The sequence below is a fragment of the Salvelinus namaycush genome, chromosome 5 (assembly GCF_016432855.1).
Source record: "Salvelinus namaycush isolate Seneca chromosome 5, SaNama_1.0, whole genome shotgun sequence".
Classification (NCBI taxonomy): Eukaryota; Metazoa; Chordata; class Actinopteri; order Salmoniformes; family Salmonidae; genus Salvelinus; species Salvelinus namaycush.
Genome location: NC_052311.1, coordinates 52,378,629 through 52,401,592, shown reverse-complemented (window position 1 = coordinate 52,401,592; position 22,964 = coordinate 52,378,629). Strand labels below are relative to the sequence as shown.

At 44.2% G+C, this 22,964-nt stretch overlaps 1 protein-coding gene across 2 annotated transcripts in view; it reads left to right on the top strand.

The window, feature by feature from the left end:
* Positions 1-22,964, top strand: part of LOC120048461 (rho guanine nucleotide exchange factor 2-like) — a 45,734-nt gene that overhangs the window by 13,863 nt on the left and 8,907 nt on the right. For both annotated transcript variants that reach the window (XM_038994449.1, XM_038994448.1), the window contains 7 exons: positions 14,918-15,080; positions 20,926-20,993; positions 21,126-21,189; positions 21,439-21,571; positions 21,683-21,936; positions 22,207-22,457; positions 22,670-22,795. In XM_038994449.1, coding sequence (XP_038850377.1) covers positions 14,918-15,080; positions 20,926-20,993; positions 21,126-21,189; positions 21,439-21,571; positions 21,683-21,936; positions 22,207-22,457; positions 22,670-22,795 — 1,059 coding nt within the window. The remainder of the gene's footprint in view (positions 1-14,917; positions 15,081-20,925; positions 20,994-21,125; positions 21,190-21,438; positions 21,572-21,682; positions 21,937-22,206; positions 22,458-22,669; positions 22,796-22,964) is intronic.

Sequence of the window (22,964 nt, the reverse complement as noted above, 5' to 3'; positions counted from 1 at the left end):
GGAAAAAGAGGACCGAGCATGCCCCCATTCTCATCGACGGCGCTGCAGTGGAGCAGGTTGAGAGCTTCAAGTTCCTTGGTGTCCACATCACCAACAAACTAACATGGTCCAAGCACACCAAGACAGTCGTGAAGAGGGCACGACAAAACCTATTCCCCCTCAGGAGACTGAAAAGATTTGGCATGGGTCCTCAGATCCTCAAAAGGTTCTACAGCTGCACCATCGAGAGCATCCTGACTGATTGCATCACTGCCTGGTATGGCAACTGCTCGGCTTCCGACCGGAAGGTACTACAGAGGGTAGTGCGAATTGCCCAGTACATCACTGGCTTCCTGCCATCCAGGACCTCTATACCAGGATGTGTCAGAGGAAGGCCCTAAATATTGTCAAAGACTCCAGACACCTTAGTCATAGACTGTTCTCTCTGCTACCGTACGGCAAGCGATACCAGAGTGCCAAGTCTAGGTCCAAGAGGCTTCTAAACAGCTTCTACCCCCAAGCCATAAGACTCCTGAACATCTAATCAAATGGCTACCCAGACTATTTGCTTTGCCCCCCATCCCCCTCTTTTACACCGCTGCTACTCTCTGTTGTTATCTATGCATAGTCACTTTAATAACTCTACCTACATGTACATATTACCTCAACTAACCGGTGCCCCCGCACATTGACTCTGTACCAGTACACCCCTGTATATAAGCTCAGCAAAAAAAGAACCGTCCTTTCACTGTCAACTGCGTTTATTTTCAGCAAACTTAACATGTGTAAATATTTGTATGAACAAAACAAGATTCAACAACTGAGACACAAACTGAAACACAAACTTCCACAGACATGTGACTAACAGAAATGGAAAAATGTGTCCCTGAACAAAGGGGGGTCAAAATCAAAGTAACAGTCAGTATCTGGTGTGGCCACCAGCTGCATTAAGTACTGCAGTGCATCTCCTCCTCATGGACTGCACCAGATTTGCCAGTTCTTGCTGTGAGATGTTACCACACTCTTCCACCAAGGCACCTGCAAGTTCCCGGAAGTTTCTGGCGGGAATGGCCCTAGCCCTCACCCTCCGATCCAACAGGTCCCAGACGTGCTCAATGGGAATGAGATCCGGGCTCTTCGCTAGCCATTGCAGAACACTGACATTCCTGTCTTGCAGGAAATCACGCACAGAATGAGCAGTATGGCTGGTGGCATTGTCATGCTGGAGGGTCATGTCAGGATGAACTTGCAGGAAGGGTACCACATGAGGGAGGAGGATGTCTTCCCTGTAACGCACAGCATTGAGATTGCCTGCAATGACGACAAGCTCAGTCCGATGATGCTGTGACACAGCGCCCCAGACCATGACGGACCCTCCACCTCCAAATCGATCCCGCTCCAGAGTACAGGCCTCAGTGTAATGCTCATTCCTTCGGCGATAAATGTGAATCCGACAATCACTCCTGGTGAGACAAAACCACAACTCGTCAGTGAAGAGCACTTTTTGCCAGTCCTGTCTGTTCCAGCGACGGTGGGTTTGTGCCCATAGGCGACGTTGTTGCCGGTGATGTCTGCTGAGGACCTCCCTTACAACAGGCCTACAAGCCCTCAGTCCAACCTCTCTCAGCCTATTGTGGACAGTCTGAGCACTGATGGAGGGATTGTGCGTTCCTGGTGTATCTCGGGCAGTTGTTGCCATCCTGTACCTGTCCCGCAGGTGTGATGTTCGGATGTACCGATCCTGTGCAGGTGTTGTTACACGTGGTCTGCCACTGCGAGGACTATCAGCTGTCCGTCCTGTCTCCCTGTAGCGCTGTCTTAGGCGTCTCACAGTACGGACATTGCAATTTATTGCCCTGGCCACATCTGCAGTCCTCATGCCTCCTTGCAGCATGCCTAAGGCACGTTCACGCAGATGAGCAGGGACCCTGGGCATCTTTCTTTTGGTGTTTTTCAGAGTTAGTAGAAAGGCCTTTTTTAGTGTCCTAAGTTTTCATAACTGAACTTAATTGCCTACCGTCTGTAAGTTGTTAGTGTCTTAACGACCATTTTACAGTGACATGTTCATTAATTGTTTATGGTTCATTGAACAGGCATGGGAAACAGTGTTTAAACCCTTTACAATGAAGATTGGTGAAGTTATTTGGATTTTTACGAATTATCTTTGAAAGACATGGTCCTGAAAAAGGGACATTTCTTTTTTTGCTGAGTTTAGTCTCGCTATTGTTATTTTACTGCTGCTCTTTAATTACTTGTTACTTTTATTTCTTATTTTTGTAAAACATTTTAACTGCATTGTTGGTTAGGGGTTTGTAAGTAAGCATTTCACTGTAAGGTCTACATCTGTTGTATTCGGCGCATGTGACTAAGAAAATTTGATTTGATTTAGTTGATAGTTAGCAAAAAAAAATAAGGATGAAATATGTTTATTGATTACGAAAAACAGATTTCCCCTGATGAAGATGCCTCTGTTATTTTATGTTGTCGTGGTGGAAATAGTTGTAACCATTAAACACTGGTATGTGGGCTCCTACTGTGCAATAACTCTCTCTCTACTGTTTATGTGTGCCGTACCTTTTGTAAGGAATTGTTCCATAAGTCAGTTTGTGCGTGTGTATAATACAGTGGCGTGCCGTGGGCCTGGGGCCTGGGCCTTCAGTGAGGTACTACACAGTCCCACCCGAATTAATCCACCTCATTATGATGCCATGGCCCTAGAAACTATACATTTAGACAGAAACGCAGTATAACCAGGCGTTGCGTCACCTTGAAATTGACAAATTGACATTTTTGGGTAAACAGTGTTTACCCAAAAACATGACACAATCAATGAGTCTTTTCAATATTTCCCTTCACCTTTTCATTGTGCAGCTCCGTTGCCCTGCGCGTTTGTTCTTTGAGCTGTCGATCCACTCCGGTGTCCCCAAAAGTTTTCAAAAGCACCATTGCTTGTTAGTGCCCAGCCGTACTTTGGTGTCTCGTTGCTGCCTTGGTTAGACAACTCAAGTTTGCAAAGCCAGTGTGGCTCCAAACACCAAATCGATCACTTGCAAATAATAGGCATTCCCAGCAGTACAGTTTGCAGTGCTTCTCGGAGCCAAGGAGCCTGTGAGCCATTGACAGCGCTCGTAGTTGAAACTTTGAAAGTGGCGAGCGAACGAAGCACTTTCCCGCCTGTGACAGGCTTTGTGGCGTCGGGCGACCTCTCCTTACAATGTCTAACTTTTCTTGAAAAGTTCGTCTTGAGAATGGTGTTATAATTATATCCTCGACCAAATCGATATCTTCTCCTCCTTCCGCCATTGTGGGTTGAAAAAACAGCTTAGTAGTACGCGAATTAATTCGTTTATCAAATTCAGTTTCCTAGATCTCCATAGGACCTGCCTCTCAATATTGGTAATCCAATCAAAAGACGTGCACGCACTACGCCTGCTAGCTGGCTCCTGTGTAACACTGGAGCCAGCCAGAAGGCGTACAATAGCCAACTCTAAAGCTGATTGGTTGACACTAAATTTTCATTTCCATTCACTATAAGCTACAAGCGCCCGCACTGTTGATTCTGAAGGCCTGAGGGCAGATTTTAGACCCCTGGCAACACATGATGGCTGAATATGATTGGATAAAAGATCTAACATAAAGACCAGCCCTCAAAATCTCAACCTGGGGCTGGAAGCAGTGCAACCAAGAGGAAAGCTATGAAATGAAGAGTATAACTCTTACTCTGGGGAATAATTTAATACATATTTGTGGGAAAATATATTTAAAAAAAAAATTATATTCTGATGATGTTTAGGCCAGCAGAGAAGGCCTTGCAGGCCCTGACGGCCCACCACTGGTATAATATGTGTGTGTACAGATGTAGGATCTTAATTTGAGCCAGTTTGGTACAGCAGGAAAATAATCCTTCAACAACAGGAAATGTTAATTATTATGTAGATTATAATGAATGGACATTTTTGTAGGGGTTATGTTTTTCGCAACGGGATAATCAAGTCTGAAATTACTCAATGGAAATTACAAACTTCAGAAGCCTTTTAAACCTCAAATACATTTCAAGTTTAAAATGTTGTGAATTGCAGGAAAGTTCTCCTGCAACAGGGTGATCAAATTATGATCCCACATGTGGGTGTGTAGCTGTTCTCGTTATTAATGAATGTGCCCTTGGGACAGTCAGGCGCTAACTAGGGGGCAGACATTAATTTTCCCACAGAAGTGTGTGGGTGTGTGGGCTCGCCTCACATCATCAAGGTCATAGTGTACTAAGCCACATGATGGATGCCATCTGTCTCTGATACAGATGTAGGATCTTTATTTGATCACTCTTTTGTTGCTGCGAATTTTACTGCACTGCAGGAAATGCAAACTTGTAGGTTATTCAAGCTTGAAAAAGGCTTGATTTGCGGCTTGATTTGCGGGAAAAAGGCTTGATTTGAATTATAATCCACATTATAATTCACATTTCCTATTAATGCAGGATTATTTTCCTGGTGTAGCAAACTGGCTCAAATTAAGATCCTACATCTATAGTCTCCTCACCCACAGGAACATGCAAAGGATGGACACGTTCACGCTATTATAATCACCACCTTCCCCCGCGACAACACACATACGGCAAAAATACTATAGCCGTACCTCCCCTTTGCTGCCACACAAACGCACACCCATATGCATGCACGTACTGAATGCACACACATGCACACGCACACACTAAGATGAGAACTATGGATCCACACACTCAATGTCTTTTTCCGATACATTTAGTAACCCTTAGGATAGAGTTCTAAACACATCCAGCAGTTCTCTTCCCCAGTGTCTCCAGTTTCTCCATCTCTCTTTGTGTTCTTTGTCTGCTCTCTATTTCTTTGTTCCTCCATCAATACACGCTGAAATCCAGTTACCTGCTAGGCTCTCTCGCTGTGTCAGGTATTCTCTTCTCCTCTTTTGTTTCCTCGCCACATCACGCTCTATCTCTCTACCTCTCTCTGGGGTTCTCTCTCTTCCCCCTGTATCCGTTTCTCCATCTGTCTGCCTTTTCTCCCCCCCCTTCATCCCAGACCCATTTTATTTCTTGCTTAGGTCTCTCTTTTTCTCCCTCACTCGTTTCAGCCTCCTGCTTTCGTGGGTCTTCCCCTCCAGGCCTCTCCCTCTTTCCTAGGTATCTCGGTTTCATTCTCTCTCTCCCTCTTACTCTCTCTGTTAGTTATCCTCCATCTCCTCTTAGGACATATATTTGTCTAGACAGTGTATACCTTCATAACTTCACTCCTTTTTTGTTGGGTTTAGGCAGACTCTCCATGCTGCTCCTTGCTACTAATGATCTTGTCAAGCTGCTACACTTCATAGTGTAGCTATTCCATCACTCTTTTTACTGTCACTCATACGTGCTATGGGGATTGGTGACTGTGCTTGTTCACAAAGATCTTTCTGAGGATATTTAATTAACCATTAGATATCATGTTTTGTCACTCTATGCTGCTGATGTCATCGGAAATGAGAGAGACAACAGACAAGCTCATTGTTATGGCACATTAACCAGGGCTCCGTCTCTCTCGGCCTCACTCTCTCTGCTACAGGGGACAGTAGCAAGCACACTCTCTCCCATAATAAGACCCCCCCCCCCTTTTCCTCCTCTCCTAGAACAGAGGGACTGACCCTCTTCACGCATGACACAGGGTTAACTTGAAGGAGATCCTGGGCTGCCGCAGACCGATTGTGTAGCAAGCAAAGGCAAAAGGGCTTTGTTCTCCCAGTGTATGTCCATGTGCTGACTACCACTAACTCTGTAGTCAGGGCAGTCCGCTTTCCTGTGATGTCGCAATACACACAGGACAGCCCTTCCTGCCTGACACACCTTGGTTTAGTTGGCTCAACTCGAATAAAGGCAGACTGCACAATGGTTTTTGATCGTTTACATATGTAATTTCAGGAACATAATCTCATTGGGGACCACTGGCATATGTCCCTGTAAATTTCAACCTATATCAATAGCGTCATGTTTACATTTGTTTTCAGATTCAACTTAAGTTTCTGTTATGCATGTCATTCTAGTGTGATATTCTGTGAATTTGCTGTATGTGTTTCTGTTCCTTTGTGCACTAATGACTTCCTATCTCATTAGTTAGTGATGTCATTCTGAGGTTAGTTGACCACTTATTCACCCTCCGATTAGACTGCGCTGATTTCGCTTCAGTGAGCTGACATCACACAGTTTAATGCTTCTCACTTTCAGGTTGTATGTTCTCAATACAGTGCCTTGCAAAAGTATTCATCCCTCCTATTTTGTTGTATTACAACCTGTAATTTAAATTGATTTTTATTTGGATTTCATGTAATGGACATACACAAAATGGTCCAAATTGGTGAAGTGATTCAAAAAATTCAAAAATATAAAAACCAGAAGAGTGGTGTGTGCATTTGTATTCACCCCCTTTGCTATGAAGCCCATAAATAAGATCTGATGCAACCAATTACCTTCAGAAGTCACACAATTGGTTAGATTGCACACAGGTGGACTTTATTTAAGAGTCACATGATCTCAGTATATATACACCTGTTCTAAAAGGTCTAGAGTCTGCAACACCACTAAGCAAGGGGCACCACCAAGCAAGCGGCACCATGAAGACTGGGAGCTCTCCAAACAGGTCAGGGACAAAGTTGAGGAGAAGTACAGATCAGGGTTGGGTTATAAAAAAATATCCGAAATTTTGAACATCCCACGGAGCACCGTTAAATCCATTATTAAAAAATGGAAAGAATATGGCACCACAACAAACCTGCCAAGAGAGGGCCGCCCACCAAAACTCACAGACCAGGCAAGGAGGGCATTAATCAGAGAGGCAACAAAGAGACCAAAGATAAGGAAGGAGCTGCAAAGCTCCACAGCGGAGATTGGAGTATTTGTCCATAGGACCACTTTAAGCCATACACTCCACAGAGCTGGGCTTTACGGAAGAGTGGCCAGAAAAAGCCATTGCTTAAAGAAAAAAATAAGCAAACACGTTTGGTGTTTGCCAAAAGGCATGTGGGAGACTCCCCAAACATATGGAAGATGGTACTCTGGTCAGATGAGACTAAAATGTAGCTTTTTGGCCATCAGGGAAAATGCTATGTCCGGCACAAACTCAACACCTCTCATCACCCCGAGAACCCCATCCCCACAGTGAAGCATGGTGGTGGCAGCATCATGCTGTGGGGATGTTTTCCGTCGGCAAGGACTGGGAAACTGGTCAGAATTGAAGGAATGATGGATGGTGCTAAATACAGGGAAATTCTTGAGAAACCTGTTTCAGTCTTCCTAGAGATTTGAGACTGGGACGGAGGTTCACCTTCCAGCAGGACTATGACCCTAAGCATACTGCTAAAGCAACACTCGAGTGGTTTAAGGGGAAATATTTAAATGTCTTGGAATAGCCTAGTCAAAGCCCAGACCTCAATCCAATTGAGAATCTGTGGTATGACTTAAAGATTGCTGTACACTAGCGGAACCCATCCAACTTGAAGGAGCTGGAGCAGTTTTGCCTTAAAGAATGGGAAAAAACTCCAGTGGCTAGATGTGCCAAGCTTATAGAGACACCCCAAGAGACTTGCAGCTGTAATTGCTGCAAAAGGGGGCTCTACAAAGTATTGACTTTGGGGGGGTGAATGCACGCTTAAGTTTTCAGTTTTTGTGTCTTATTTCTTGTTTGTTTCACAATAAAAATATTTTGTATCGTCATAGTGGTAGGCATGTTGTGTAAATCAAATGATACAAACCCCCCAAAATCCATTTTAATTGCAGGTTGTAAGGCAACAAAATAAGAAAAATGCCAAGGGGGGGTGAATACTTTCGCAAGCCACTGTATACCCTGGGTTGAAAATGTGTCAGCAAAAAGAATACATGAAACATAAACAGAGGAGAGGACACACCCAAAGCTATTCAGTCAACCGGAACAAGGATCAGCCAAGCTTGTTAGTGTCTGGCTGTAATAACTTATGACTATACTGTGTGGATGATGAGTTACTTAAGGGAGAGCAATAATGGGCCTTCACATCAAAACAAAGCATTATCATTTATTTCAGCATTGAATCAGTGTTATGAGCTACATTATGTGCAATATGTGATGAATTAATTTTTAGTCTTAGTGCATTTATAAAAATTATATCATTGAACACTTATTTGTTAGAAGTTAATAAACATTTATGTTTACAGCATCAATGCTATAGTTACCAGTCATATAGTTACTAGAAGGCCTATGGTTCAAATTCCTAGTTGATCAGAACTTCCCACTGGGCACAGACGTCATTTCAATGTCTAGTTTTGATTTACATTTTGTTGAGTTGTCAACTAATGTGAATTCAATGTGAAATCAACAAAAAATGTAACCATGTCATTGGCTTTAGATTAAATGTTGGCTGGAATAAAGACTGAATTCCCTTACGTTGATGACTTTTTGCAAATCCAATCAGTTTTCCACATTGATTAAACTTCATCACATTGAATTTTGGTGTTAAAATGACGTGGAAACAATGTTGATTCAACAAGTATTTGCCCAGTGTGTTGTCACTGTTCTTTACTTAACCTACATTCACTACATATCCAGCTATATGACAGAAAAAATGCCTAAAATGTCTGCTTTGTCAGTCAGACTGGACAAAATTGTTTGCTACGCAAAGCCATGGTGTTGATCTGAGTCAAAGAAGGCTACAAGGCCGTCTGAGAACCCCGGAGCTAAGATTATGAACAACAACTTTGTCCTTCCCCTCCAACTGTAGTGTTGCTATTCTCCCAACTCACCAACCCCAGTCTCCATGCCTTTTCCATGAAACAGGAAGTCAGTATAATGAACTTCCGGTGTGTGATGTCAGCACTGAAGCACGAGCATAGACAATTTGGCAGAAAACAGATTACTGAGACAAAAACTGCTTTTTACAAAAATGTCTGGGCTGTGTATACAAACCCATTTCCAAACTACGTATTTCGACACAATGTGAGTTTTGTTTCTCCCTTTCCTGTTTAGTTTTGTTGTGTCTGAGTCTCTGAGGCTGTTTGGTTGCAGGAAGGGGAGTGAATGACATGTATTCATAGAAGCTTTTAATAGAGGGACCAAAAGTGAGCACATTCTCTATGGCTCAGGCATCTGCACATGAGTTCAGTGCAGATGAAAACACACCTGAAAACAACAGATGCCAATATCACAGTCTGAAGAGGAACAGAGACTTCCTGAGTCTTGACACTTTCAGATAGCACCCTTCATAGAAATAGAAAGGGAAGAATATATATGGCTCTCTGTCCATCTCATCTGAAACTCCTCTGACCTCATCTGTCATGGCAGCCCAGTAAAGTGCTTGCTAGGCTTTGTAGAAGTGTCATGATAAATATGAAGTGCTATTGTTGCGGCAGGAAAACTGGTTGACGCTTGGAAACTGACTCATCAGAAATGGACGTGTGGCATAAAAACATTTTGACAATTGCTTTAAATAGTAATGTCCATTCTATTTATTATATACTGAATAAAAATATAAACTCAACATGTAAAGTTTTGGTCCCATGTTTCATGGGACCAAATGTTCCATACGCACAAAAAGCATTTCTGCCTAATAAAGCCCTTTTGTGGGGGAAAACTCATTCTGATTGTCTGGGCCTGGCTCCCCAGTGGGTGGGCCTTGCTCCCAAGTGGGTGGGCCTATGCCCTCCCAGGCCCACCCATGGCTGCACCCCGGCCAGTCATGTGAAATCCATAAATTAGGGCTTAATGAATTGTTTCAATTGACCTATTTCCTTCTAAGAACTGTAACCCAGTAAAATCTTTGAAATTGTTGCATGTTACGTTTATATTTTTGCTCTTTGCATACACACAGAACTCAATGTTAACTACCTAGCACTGTGTATCTGTATCTATTTGGCTAGATTATTGGTCATGCCAACCTCTTGGTTAACCATTAGCATCAATAAAGCCAGATCCCAGCAGCATACCTAAGCTTCATTGCTTACAGTAAACCAATTAGGTCACTTCCTTCCATCTAAAAAAAGTAATACATGCCACCTTATATAGACACCAGTGCCAGTCTAAGAAGAATTTACGAAACAAAGGATTAGCCATGCTACACACTGGCTGGCTGAATTTGGCCAAAGGTGCTCTTCAACCACTAAGAGACAAAGGCTACGATAGACTCCCCCATCCAAAATAACAAGGAACGTGGCCCTCATCATACATTTTTCTGATCACTCCCCTATAGCAGGTTTATTGACCTGCTGGTTGTTTGTGTTGTTCACCACAGCAGCATGTTAACAGCTCTTTTATCTCTGTGTCTTATCTGTCTGTGGTCAGAGTTCAGACTGGGATACTATGCCACTATGGCATAGTGGTGGTTAAGGTTGAGGCTTGTGACCTGAGGGGATACTGGTTCGTAATCCCCAGGTGAGAATTGTATACTGCTTTTATGGCATTGTGCAGGATACTCATTCTCTGTAGACGCACATGTCTAAAGTATCTCATTTTAGATTGAAACATGGATGTAAAAATACAGGTATTATGATGTAATCTTGGTTCAACATCCTGTTTGGTGATGATAGCCTTTTTTTCAGTGTACAAAGTTCAAAGTGATATTTCCCCTAGTGCGTCTTTCCATAATGCAATCAAACATTCCGTAGTACATGTTTGATTGAATCCCAAGCCCTTCGTCTGATCATCACTGAGAAGTTGATCCTATAAAGTTTGTACAGCCAGATAGGGTGTTATCTTAGTGGGTTTGTTGGTCTTGTGGTGGGGAGGATGACGTCTGACGGTGGTGGGGTCATGGATCCTAGAGGCCTCCTTAGGCTGATTAACTCAACACACTGTGATGTGGCCAGACTGGCCAGGAGCACGGGAGAGGCAGTTTAATAAACAAGTCGACTACAGATTTTTAGCATTAGCTCTCCTCTGGCATCCACATAGTCTGAGGGTCAGCCAAGGACAGCTATCTGATACAGGGGAATCCTATGAGAGAGGAGGAGGGGAGAGGGACTATACACTATACATTGAGTGGACAAAACATTAAGAACAGCTGCTCTTTCCATGACATAGACTGACCAGGTGAAAGCTATGATCCATTATTGATGTTACATTGATGTCAAATCCACTTGAATCCATGTAGATGAAGGGGAGGAGACCGGTTAAAGAAGGGTTTTTAAGCCTTGAAACAATTGAGACATGGATTGTGTATGTGTGCCATTCAGAGGGTGAATGGGCAAGACAAAATATTTAAGTGTCTTTTGAACGGGTATGGTAATAGGTGCCAGGCTCACCGGTTTGAGTGTGTCAAGAACTGCAACGCTGTTAGGTTTTTCATGCTTAACATTTTCCCGTGTGTATCAAGAATGGTCCACCACCCAAAGGACATCCAGCCAACTTGACACAACTGTGGGAAGCATTGGCGTCAACATGGGCCAGCATCCCTGTGGAACGCTTTGGACACCTTGAGTTCATGTCCCGACTTGAGGCAGTTGTGAGGGCAAAAGAGGGTTCAACACGATATTAGGAAGGTGTTCCTAATGTATTGTACACTCAGTGTATATCCAGTTTCAGAAATGTTGGTAAATTATCTTTTATTGTTTTTAAGAAATTATGAAAGAGATTGGAGTGTTTTTTTCACTATCTATTCAAGGTATGGTGGTGTTCAATGATAGACATGTGTTTGTTAAAAATCTATCACTTGATGGTTTCATGTCAGAGAGACAAATAGTAATGCATTTTTTTGCAAAATGCTGCTTAACCACCTCACTCTCAGAGAAATAAGTACCACTGCTAGGTTAAAAGAACTGCACAAACGATGCATTTGGGGCATAAATATAAAAAAAAAATAGGATTTTTTTTTCTTTAATACAGTTATATGAGATCTGTATGTAAAACATTTACATTTTATTAATTTAGCAGGTGCTCTTAAGTGCATTCATTTATATATTTTTATTTTATTTAACCTTTTATTTTACTAGGCAAGTCACTTAGCTTGGCACATACCACAGTCAAATATACAGGATATGAACATTCCATTCCAGCTAAACACATTTTCATACACATCTAAAATCTATGAATAAAAAAATCTGAGAACAGTAATATTTTACACACACATGACGGTACCCAGAAGCAATCATTTCCGATGAAAACATTTGTGGATATAGCGTTTTGGAAATAAACTCTTAATTTCTTCATAGTACATCATTTCCCAGTCTTACTTCCTAGCCTTTTGCTTGTGATATGGCTATTGTCATGCCAATAAAGACATTTGAATTGAGTAGAGGGAGAGAGAGACAAAATAGAGAGAGAGAGTAAGAAGGCCTTGTCCTCTGCTTATCCACCAAACAGTGTAAATTCCTCAGTGGAGTAAGGTTAGATATCTGGAAGGCTTGGGCAGAGGTTAAGTCTGTGGCCTAATCCGCCGCTTAATAGTATCTACTAATCCCTGGTCTATAACAGCAGCTTCTCTCATCCTCCCCACTGCCCCGCCCTCTTTTCATTAAAAAGTCATTACACCCATTTGGTAACAATTTACCAGCAGCGCCACTCTCATAAACTGCATTGTGGCATTCTTTCCCTCAATTAAATGCTCTTCGCAATCTCACTCACTCTTCTCTCTCTCTCGCTCTCTCTCTCTCTCTCTCTTCCTATCGCTCACTATCTATCTTTCTCGTCTTTCACACCATCCCCAATCCGCCCTGAGTCCGATGATTCTAATCCAGTCTGTTAATCCACTATAGAGGAGCGTGGTAAGGAGGGTAGGATAGAGAGAGACAAGAAGAGAGGAATCGAGAGAGGGAGAGGGAGAGAGATGGAGCGAGTGTGTGAGAGCGATGGATAGGGGGAGGGGGAAATTCAGAGAAATTCAGTCAGTGTGCCAGATATCTAGCGTAAGAGTCAGTTCTATAGAAAACGGTCTTAATAAGGTGGTCTTGACTGATGGAGCTGACTGTGCATTAATAATAGCGAGGGAGCCAGTTTGGTAACAGTCTACTAACCTCTGCGGGGGACAGAGTGGATTAGAGCATGCTGCTACAGTGCTCATCCTACTGCCATTAAAGCAAGCCTGCCTCAGACATACTGTACAGTAGGAGTTGCTAGACGATGAATCCTACATGGATGCAGTTAAACTCTATGGATTAATTCTTCCCGAGAAGCTTAAAGATTTACCAAGCATTGGCTTGGTGCCCAGTGCCAAGTTGTGCACCTGTTTCCTTCCTCTTCAAAACGGAGTGAATGTAAATGTGGGTTAGTGTGTTTAGACATGAGGGTCTGTAAGTGGACCCAGTGTCCTGGACCTAAGCTGTCTCCCTGCCCGTCTCACCTCATTCCACCGTCATTACAGCGTCACAACTGTAGCTAGTCATCACACCAGCATGTTGCATGTGTCAGTGTGTTCTATATGTCCTTGCCCTTGAGTCTCTTTCCGCCATTTTCACCTCAGATCAAAATCTTGGCGGGTCGCCTTTTTAATTAGCTAATGTAAATGGATGGGTTTAAACTCCCCTCCCTTCTTCTTTCACTCCATCCATCCCTCCATTCCTCTCTGGGTTCTTTCCTTTGGGTGTGTTTTACATACCCCTGAGATGGTGCCATGTCCTGAATGAGCTCCTCACAATGGGGGCCCCAAGGCCTTTTGTTTAGGTTCTCAAAGGAACCCCTGACAAATCCTTCTTTTAGTTATTTCTCTTCCTCTTTCCGATAACGTTATAGTTGTGTGGCATGTTCCGGTGAGGGGGTTAAACCCCTCTGCTGCCCATCATGATAAACCAACAGGGTGAGCTTTCCTTATGTGTACGTCAAGGGTCTGAAGTCTACACTCTTAGAGAAAACTGCTTTGTTGATCATGTCCTCTCAATGTTTTAGAAAATACAGTACAACCAGTATCAAAGGGTGTCATTTCAGATAATAGACGTGTTGTGTATTTGAAAACAGCTTTTGTTCTGTTTGTTTTGGTAGCATTAGCAATTGTGGTGATGCACAATGATTATTTGACATGGAATACCATTTTGAGTAATTTCAAAACAAATTTGATGGCAGAGTTATCCTCTTGAACATAAATAATTACCTAAAGTGCTTACTGAGAACCTACCGGAAGCACCTGTAAGTCATATACTCTCGCTACAGTGGATACACAACCTCATCGTAACACCACATGTTGTTGAGTTGATAATTAGCTGAGAGCATTAAGGAAAACAGAGAGTGACAAAGCCACTGAAGATTGACTACTTTGTCTGTGTTCACAACATCAGGAGATTAGTTTGTGACTAAAAGGCCACCGGCTGTGAGAAGCTGTTTGGTACCTGACCATTCTGCTTACTTAGCAGCACAGCCAGCAACATAGACTGCTGCTCTGGTCTGGACACAGACAGACAGGCTGGCATTAAAATGTGTGGTATAAAATAAGGCACCATGCTAGGAACAGCTGGATATTAGAGGCAAAGTAACACCGGAACATTCACATTTTAGTCACACCTACACAATTGCAAATGCACGCACATGCACCTACACTAATTAGCATAGTGCGCACACACACATTCTTAGATGCACAAGGACACATGCACTCGCAATTGCTAACATGCACACGGAATACACTCTCACGCTGAATGCGCTTGAGTTATGCTGAGGCAGCATGGCGAGCCCTGTAGTGTAACAATGAGATTAAAGACAGTCCCCAGGCTGTCAATCTCTCTGAGTGGGAGGGAGAGCGAGACTATTCCTGAAAACACCACATTTACAATTCCTCATGCACCAGCTGTCCTCATCCAGTGAAACTTACTCTATGAAACAAAGTGCATGCTGCATATACAGTATGAGGAGACCTGAGCACCAGATAAGCATCTCACAGCTGTGGAATATCCAGAACGGTTGACAGTGTGAGATGAGCGAGAGTGGCTTTTTTAAAAAACAGTTAATATCCACAGATTGCATCGGTTGGCGCTGATTTGTGTCTTTGGTTACAGAACAAAGAGAAGGAGCGGATGAAGGAGAGGGAGAAGGAGGCGCGGGAGCGGGAGGCGCGCTACAGCAACGGCCACCTCTTCACTTCCCTCACCGTGTCTGCCACCACCCTCTGTTCCGCCTGCAACAAGAGCATCACCGCTAAAGAGGCCCTCAGCTGCCCCAGTGAGTACCACACACACACAATATTGTAGGCAGTACATACACTCACAAGGACCAGACAAAAGCCTAATGTCATTAGCGACAACATTATCGGGGTATTGGTGTATTGATGCATCACCAGATCAGTGGACCAACAGACATCTTGCCCCAGGGTTGTCATATTGGAGGGAGAGAGAGAGAGATTAGTGACTGTCTAGTGTAAAGGGGGGGGGGACAAAATTGCTTTGGAAGAGAAAGGGTGATCAAAAGAACAGCAGGCGAGAGATATTGGAGCTAGAAAAAGAAGATTCAAACAATAAGGGTAGAGAGAGAGAGATGGGGTAGGACGTGTGGGTCAATAAAGGTAGAAGAAACATATGAGCCAAAGAGATGGATCAAAAGAGGGAAGGACACAGTGAATAGCAGGGGAGCGAAAAGGAGAGGGGATTCCTCCTGCACCCTCTCAATGTTTTCTTGGTCCCTCCCTCCTTCCCTTCTTTCTCTCCTTCCTTCCCTCCTTTTGAGAATCAATCAGCTGTTGACTTCTAGGAGAACCCTCTCCCTTCCCCTGCCCGGCCCAGACAATAGTGTTAGTGTGTGGGGAGCACAGATCAGATGGCCTGCCCCTCTCTCCACTGGCCTGGAGGAACAGCTGGGGGGGGGGAGGGGGAGGGAGGGAGGGAGAGAGAGAGAGAGAGAGAGAGAGAGAGAGAGAGAGAGAGAGAGAGAGAGAGAGAGAGAGAGAGAGAGAGAGAGAGAGAGAGAGAGAGAGAGAGAGAGAGAGAGAGAGAGAGAGAGAGAGAGAGAGAGAGAGAGAGAGAGAGAGAGAGAGAGAGAGAGAGAGAGAGGCAGAGGCAGACTCCAGGGCAAATGGGGAAGAACAAATAGAGGAAGATCCAGAGAGAAGGGTAGACAGATAAAGAGAGCAGAAAGAGGGGGAAAGACAGGTGTAGAAGGAAGAGGTGGCGGTAGAGGAGAACATATTGAGTGAAAAGACTCCTCAGGGGCCATCAGTTCTCAGGTCAAGTGAGGCAGAGGGGGAGGGAGAGATATTAGTTAACAAACAAGTGAGCCAGAAAGACAAGAGTAGGAGACGAAGCCATATGGATGATGCATGATGACACTAACAGACAGAGAGGAGTTTGCCTGAGATAGAAAGAGGAAGTCCATACTGAGAATTGTGTTTTTGTTTTGCTTACCCCATTTTGAAACTAGTGTTATACCATGCAACAACACTACACTGCCCCCACAGCAACAGCCAAGACAATTCAATTGACTGTCATAGTCGATTGACATTTGTATTTATCATTAAATCAATCCAAACGTACATTCCTAAAGGGAAAGAGGGATGCTTTTTGTCTTATCAAACCCAATTACCTATTTTGATTGAATATTGATGTATGGATGAAGTTTATTGTCCTTCAAGTTGAGGAAATAGCTGCTCCATCTTCGACCTCGTTACCTTGACCCCTAAAGCTCTGAAGACGAGGTTCAAAGAGAGAGAGATAAAAGAGAAGAGAGAGAGAGAGAGACAGACAGACAGACAGACAGACAGACAGACAGACAGACAGACAGACAGACAGACAGACAGACAGACAGACAGACAGACAGACAGACAGACAGACAGACAGACAGACAGACAGACAGAGAAGGGGAGCACAGAGGGAGGGAGGGGATACAGAAGGGCATGGGGGTGGGAGAGGGAAGGCTCTTGGCATGGGGTGTGATTACACATGTCTGCTGCCAAAGAGGTGTGTGTGTGTGTGTGTGTGTGTGTGTGTGTGTGTGTGTGTGTGTGTGTGTGTGTGTGTGTGTGTGTGTGTGTGTGTGTGTGTGTGTGTGTGTGTGTGTGTGTGTGTGTGTGTGTGTGTGTGTGTGTGTGTGTGTGTGTGTGTGAGAGAGTTCCGGTACTTGTGAATGAGCAAGACGGTAGGCACTCACTGAGATTGTAGTTGGGGGTAAGAGGTACACCAGCTGTAGTTTAGATGGAACACTGGTCATAGGCTATTGATTTGGGTTGGGGGCATAATTATATTCACAGGGTCAGGTCTGGATGTGTGCGTATTGGGCTGAAGGGGGCATGAATACATTATCATTGTAACTACACCGGAGGTGAGAGAGGGGGCGAGATACAGATGGAGATGGAGAGAACAGGAAAAGAAAGAGAGTGGATGCCTACTGTAAGTAGGAGAGAGGACTGAGGTGTGAGCCGGCTGTGAGGCTATTTCAGGTTGGGAATTCCCTTTAGTGTTGGATTCTCTATTCATATATTCAAATTCTGAGCCAGTTAAGATATTTTTAGTCTAGAGTCTATTTGATTTAGATTAGATTTAGATTAGATAAGAATCTAAATTGGTTTAGGCAACATGCCTTGGGTCAGTCATAGTCAGTTTGTCTGAACTCAACTAATATTTTTCACAGTTTTTACCTTTTTATTAATTCCTGTGTTATCGCGTCACTGTCATCTCAGTTTGCTAATATGTTATAATCAGATGCAACACAACCATTAGAGCTGTACGACCCAATATAGAGATGGAGAATGACAAAGTAGCTATAGTGTAACTACAGTACAGAATGCAGGTTTAGGAGCTTATACAGTAGGTCTATGATGAAGCCCACTGTCTGTTGAGAGAGGGGCTTTTCTCTTTGTTTGGTGGATCTGAAACAGCCCCCCTCTCTCCCCCTCTTGCCCCAATACACAGCTGCTACCACCCTCCCCGACTGTAATCTGGAAATAGTGCATCTGGTAGTTGGAGTGTGGGAGATTAACAAGCAATCTGCCACACTGACGTGTGCACCTACACACACATACGCATGCACACATAGACGCACACACATAGGCAGGTCAGCACGAACGAATGCACACACACACACAGACACAGTCCCAATCTGTCTTCCTCTCTGCGTCCACAGACGTTAGTGGTCCCTAACAGTAATGAGTGATGGATGAGCTGAGGCTAACACAGTTAAACCTTTCCTGTTTAACACAGTGGTCTGATAGGGAGCCATATTGCCTCAGAGACCCAGCGATGTTTGAATACGGGGTCATGACATTGTCCTACATCGGGATTTCTATCTGAGGTCCCCTGTGAATTGGGACAGGGGAGACATATGTTTAGGCTGGGTGCGGGGGAGCGTGTGTGTGTGTGTGTATGTGTGTGTAGAGTAGGTAGCACCGCCTGTTTTGGGAGAATCCATTGATTTCATGTCTGAGTGGATGTTTCCGGTTTGGAGTCACCAGGGAGGATTTCTCGTCAATGCTTTTACAATGTTGTCTATGTAATCAATTAAGTACATGTTCTTGTTATACATCAATGTTTGTCTTGAATTTGAATGAAGTCCACAGGTATCTTTTATTTATTATTATTTATTTCAAATTAATTTCAGGGACCCTTTATTCCATTACTGCAGAGAAAGACATTTTGTTTTCATTGACATTTGGACTCTTGTTTATTTCCTGTCTCACCTCTTATTGTTCTCTGCATGAACAGATAACTGACAAATAGGAGCCCTGCTGGGTGTCCAGCAGGGTGTAACTTAATGTGTGTAGCCTCTGTGTAGCGCTGTGTCAGTACGTGTGAGATGACATCCTCAGACACAGATTAAGACTCCGGTTAAGACGACCAGGCCATTGTTGTTTGGCTCATTTTGACATAATCTGAGGGTCCTAGATTACACTCACACACAGATTACAATTGGGGGGTATACAATGTGTACAAAAAATTAAGAATATTGAATTGTTCTCGCCCTTTTGCACTCCAGAACAGCCTCAATTCGTCAGGTCATGGACTCTACAAGGTGTCCAAAGCGTTCCACAGGGATGCTGGCCCATGTTGACTCCAATGCTTCCCATAGTTGTGTCAAGTTGGCTGGATGTCCTTTGGGTGGTGGACCATTCTTGATGCACACGGGAAACTGTTGAGTGTGTAAAACCCAACAGCTTTGCAGTTCTTGACACAAACCTGTGCGACTTAAATCTTTTGTCTTGCCCGTTCACCCTCTGAATGGCACACATACCCAATCTATGTCTCAAGGCTTCAAAATCCTTCTTTAAAATGTCTCCTCCCCTTCATCTACACTGATTGAAGTGGATTTAACAAGTGACATCAATAAGGGATCATAACTTTCACCTGGACTCACTTGGTCAGTCTATGTCATGGAAAGAGCAGGTGTTCTTAATGTTTTGTACACTCAGTGTACAGTATTATCATAGAAATAAATAAGATAATTAACTAAAGACAAGTGAACTGTAAATAATATAGTGTCATATGGAAGGGGGGATTCTAAGCAGTATTTGAAACCCCAAAGCATTTCTAGGTTGTAGAGCCACTCTATATGGACACATCTATAATAGTATGCCATGACTCTTGTCAGGTCTCCAGTGTAGTTTCCGAGCATTGCAGTGATGTTGAGCATTAGGGGAAGGGTCTAACAGGACTTTCCAAATGTCTCTACGAGCCTTGGAGAAGGCAGCCATCGTTTCAGCACCAACAGTGTTGGTCCAACACTGGCATGTTGGTTTAGTGAGCAAGGGGCCTAGTCTGTTTGTTTTAGCATCGGGGACAATATCTACTGGATGTGTTTGTCCTTCTGTAAGGAGTGGTGTGTGAGGGGCTTTGAGTATGTTTAAGTCGTTTGTAGCCTGTGTGTGTGTGTGTGTGTGTGTTGTGAGAGTTTGAGCGATGAATGGGTCACAGTGTGCCTCGCTTTCTGAGGTTTAAGTAGAAAGCGTGTTAGCTGAGTCCATGCTCTGTAAAATGTTGGCTTTTATGGAGAACACACCCTGAAAAGAGTGTATTTTTAGCCCTGTGTTCCCTCTCATGTGTGTGGAAACTATTGGTTGAAAATAGGAACGGCACCAAGGAAATGCACCCCACCAAAGCAAGCATACTTCTGACAAGTGTTTTGGCTGAATTTAGCCTGCTTTGGTAGCAAATGTGTAATCTTGGCGGAGACATTGGAAAGACTAAAGTAAAGGAATATGTAGAGTGTTATAAGGGAGATTCTGTGTGTGTGTGTGTGTGTGTGTGTGTGTGTGTGTGTGTGTGTGTGTGTGTGTGTGTGTGTGTGTGTGTGTGTGTGTGTGTGTGTGTGTGTGTGTGTGTGTGTGTGTGTGTGTGTGTGTGTGTCTAGCCTTGGGCTGCTCTTAGAACAAAGACAACCCTGTATAGTGGGCAAGAACTCTCATAAACACTTTTAGTCCGTTTCATATGGACGCAACAACACTCCCAGGACTCAGAACACACACACATGCACTTACACACCGATAACCTGCCTCAGACATCCCTTCAACCTCCCACTGCCATTCCAGGAGAACTTCCTGTCAAGAAAACATGTACCAGGATGTGGAGCCCCTCTAACAATGAAGAGAAAGGGAAGCTGAGGGAAGAGAGGAGGGGAGAAGGGGTGTTTTGAGGCATAGGAGAGATTTTAATAACAGTGATAACATTTTCCTTGGTGTCGGAAAGCGTAGGTTTCAAGGTTTCAAGTGTTAATTGTCACATGCACAAGTACAGTGAAATGCTTCACTTGCAAGCCCTACCCAACAGTACAGTATTCAATAACAAAATAGTATAACTAATAAAAAATATATGAAAAAAAATTAAGAAATTAGAGTCAGTGACAGTATCAAATGTACAATGTGTCATTGATAACCCTATCTGGAACAGGAAGAGTGGGCACCTTTCACAACTTCACTTGATAGCTGTACTCACCAGTCACTCTGGAAGCAATGCATCGTGACCGTAATGACAAGTGCCTCAAAAATTGTCTCATGATTTCATGAAGTTAGATGCAGTTCTTATCAACAGTGCATATGCAGATATTGTGGAGTGTCAGGGAAATTGATCTTTGTGCTTCTGTGTTGCAGCCTGCAATGTCACCATCCACAACCGCTGTCGAGACACACTGGCCAACTGTGCCAAGATGAAACAAAGGGTAAGAGAGGGGAGAGAGGGGAAAGGAAAGGCTTTTTATGTATGAAAAGCAAAAGTTGGGCCTTTATTCTTTGAGAAGTTGACTGTTGGATGAGACATTGGTCTGAACGTGTTTTCTCTGTGTGTTTTGCAGCAACAGAAGCTAGCCCTGGTGAGGAACAGCTCCGCGCTGCCGAACGTAGCTCTGAGGACCAAAAGTTAGTATCTCTTTTCCTCAACAACTTCTATCCTATTTCCTCTCCTTCTTTCGCAATTAATGCCTCCTTTCTGCATGTGAATATAGGGGTGATGCCACCTGTTGGCTGGTCGCTGCCACTGCAGTCTGGATGTATTACTGACTGCATCATATGGATTTAAATCCTTTTGGACAGGAAAAGTTCAATTGAACCCCTTGTCTCTCTCTCTACCCCTCCTCACTCTCTCTGTCTCTCTCTCTCTATCTCCAGCCCCTATGATGAAGGAGCGGCCCAGCTCAGCCATCTATCCGTCCGACAGTCTCCGTCAGTCCCTGCTGGGCTCCCGCCGTGTCCGCTCTGGCCTCTCCCTCTCCAAGAGTGTCTCCACACAAAACCTCGCAGGGTGAGCAGGCTGCTGTGTGGAGTCATCAGTTGGTTTACCTATGCGAGTAGGGAACTGATATGAAGTGGTTTGAAACGTTGTGTAACTGTTGTGTTCAACATGTGTTCCCAGGAATCTGAATGACGACTCACCGTTGGGGCTGCGGAGGATCCTGTCTCAGTCCACAGACTCCCTGAACTTCAGAAACAGAGCCATGTCCATGGAGTCCCTCAACGACGAGGGGGAGGTGTACTATGCTGCCATGTTGGAGGAGCTGGAGAGGGAGGGGAAGGACTTTGAGGCTGACTCATGGAGCCGGGCCGTAGACCCCTCCTACCTGCAGACGCACCGCAAAGACGTCATCAAGAGACAAGACGTCATCTATGGTGAGAACACCTCTCTTCCTCACTCTCTCTCTTTCTCTCTCTCCCTCTCTTCTTCTCTCTCTATATCTTCCTCACTCTCTCTCTCTTTCTCTCTCCCCCTCTCTTCTTCTCTCTCTATCTCTTGCTCTCTCTCTCTCGCTATATTCCTTTCTATTCCTATCTCTTTCTCTCTCTCTATCCCTTTCTTCTCTCTGTCTCTGTGTGTGTTTGTGTGTTATGTAAAGGTACTGTATATCCCTAACGCTGTTCTCCCCTCCGTGCCCCTCTCAGAGCTGATCCAGACAGAGTTCCACCACGTGAGGACCCTGCGGATCATGGAGGGGGTGTTCCGGCAGGGCATGTTGGACGAGGTGCTGTTGGAGCCGGGCGTTGCGCACGCTGTCTTCCCCTGTCTGGAGCAGCTGATGGCGCTACACACACGTTTCCTTTCCCAGCTTATGACACGACGCACACACAGCCTGGCCCCCGGTAGCAGTACTAACTTTACTATCAACCAACTGGGGGATATACTGACTGAACAGGTAGGAAACGCACTGGGCACACACACTCAGACGTTAGGACAAACATCCACACATCCACAATCACACACACAGAACCCGAGACGCATGTACCAACTTTGCCGTCCATTAACATTAGAATACATTCATACTAAACACCCAACGAACATATACATAATATAAACATATTGTGCACACACACACTGACTGAGTTGATACCCGTTGTGTGTTTTCAGTTCTCAGGTCAGTGTGCAGATGAGATGAGGAAAGCCTATGCTGAGTTTTGCAGCCGCCACCCCAAAGCTGTGAAACTGTACAAGGAACTGCTGGCCAGAGACAAGAGGTTTCAGCACTTCATACGGGTAAGGGAGAAAGAGCGAGAGAGAGAGAGAGAAAGAGCGAGCGAGAGAGGTGGATGGAGTGAGGCGGGGGGGGTCACAGAGACGGTGAAGGGTTAGAGGTACAGAGACGGGGAGAATGCCTAAGAGCATGATTCAAGTGTGTGTGTGCGTGTGTGAGTGTGCGTGTGTG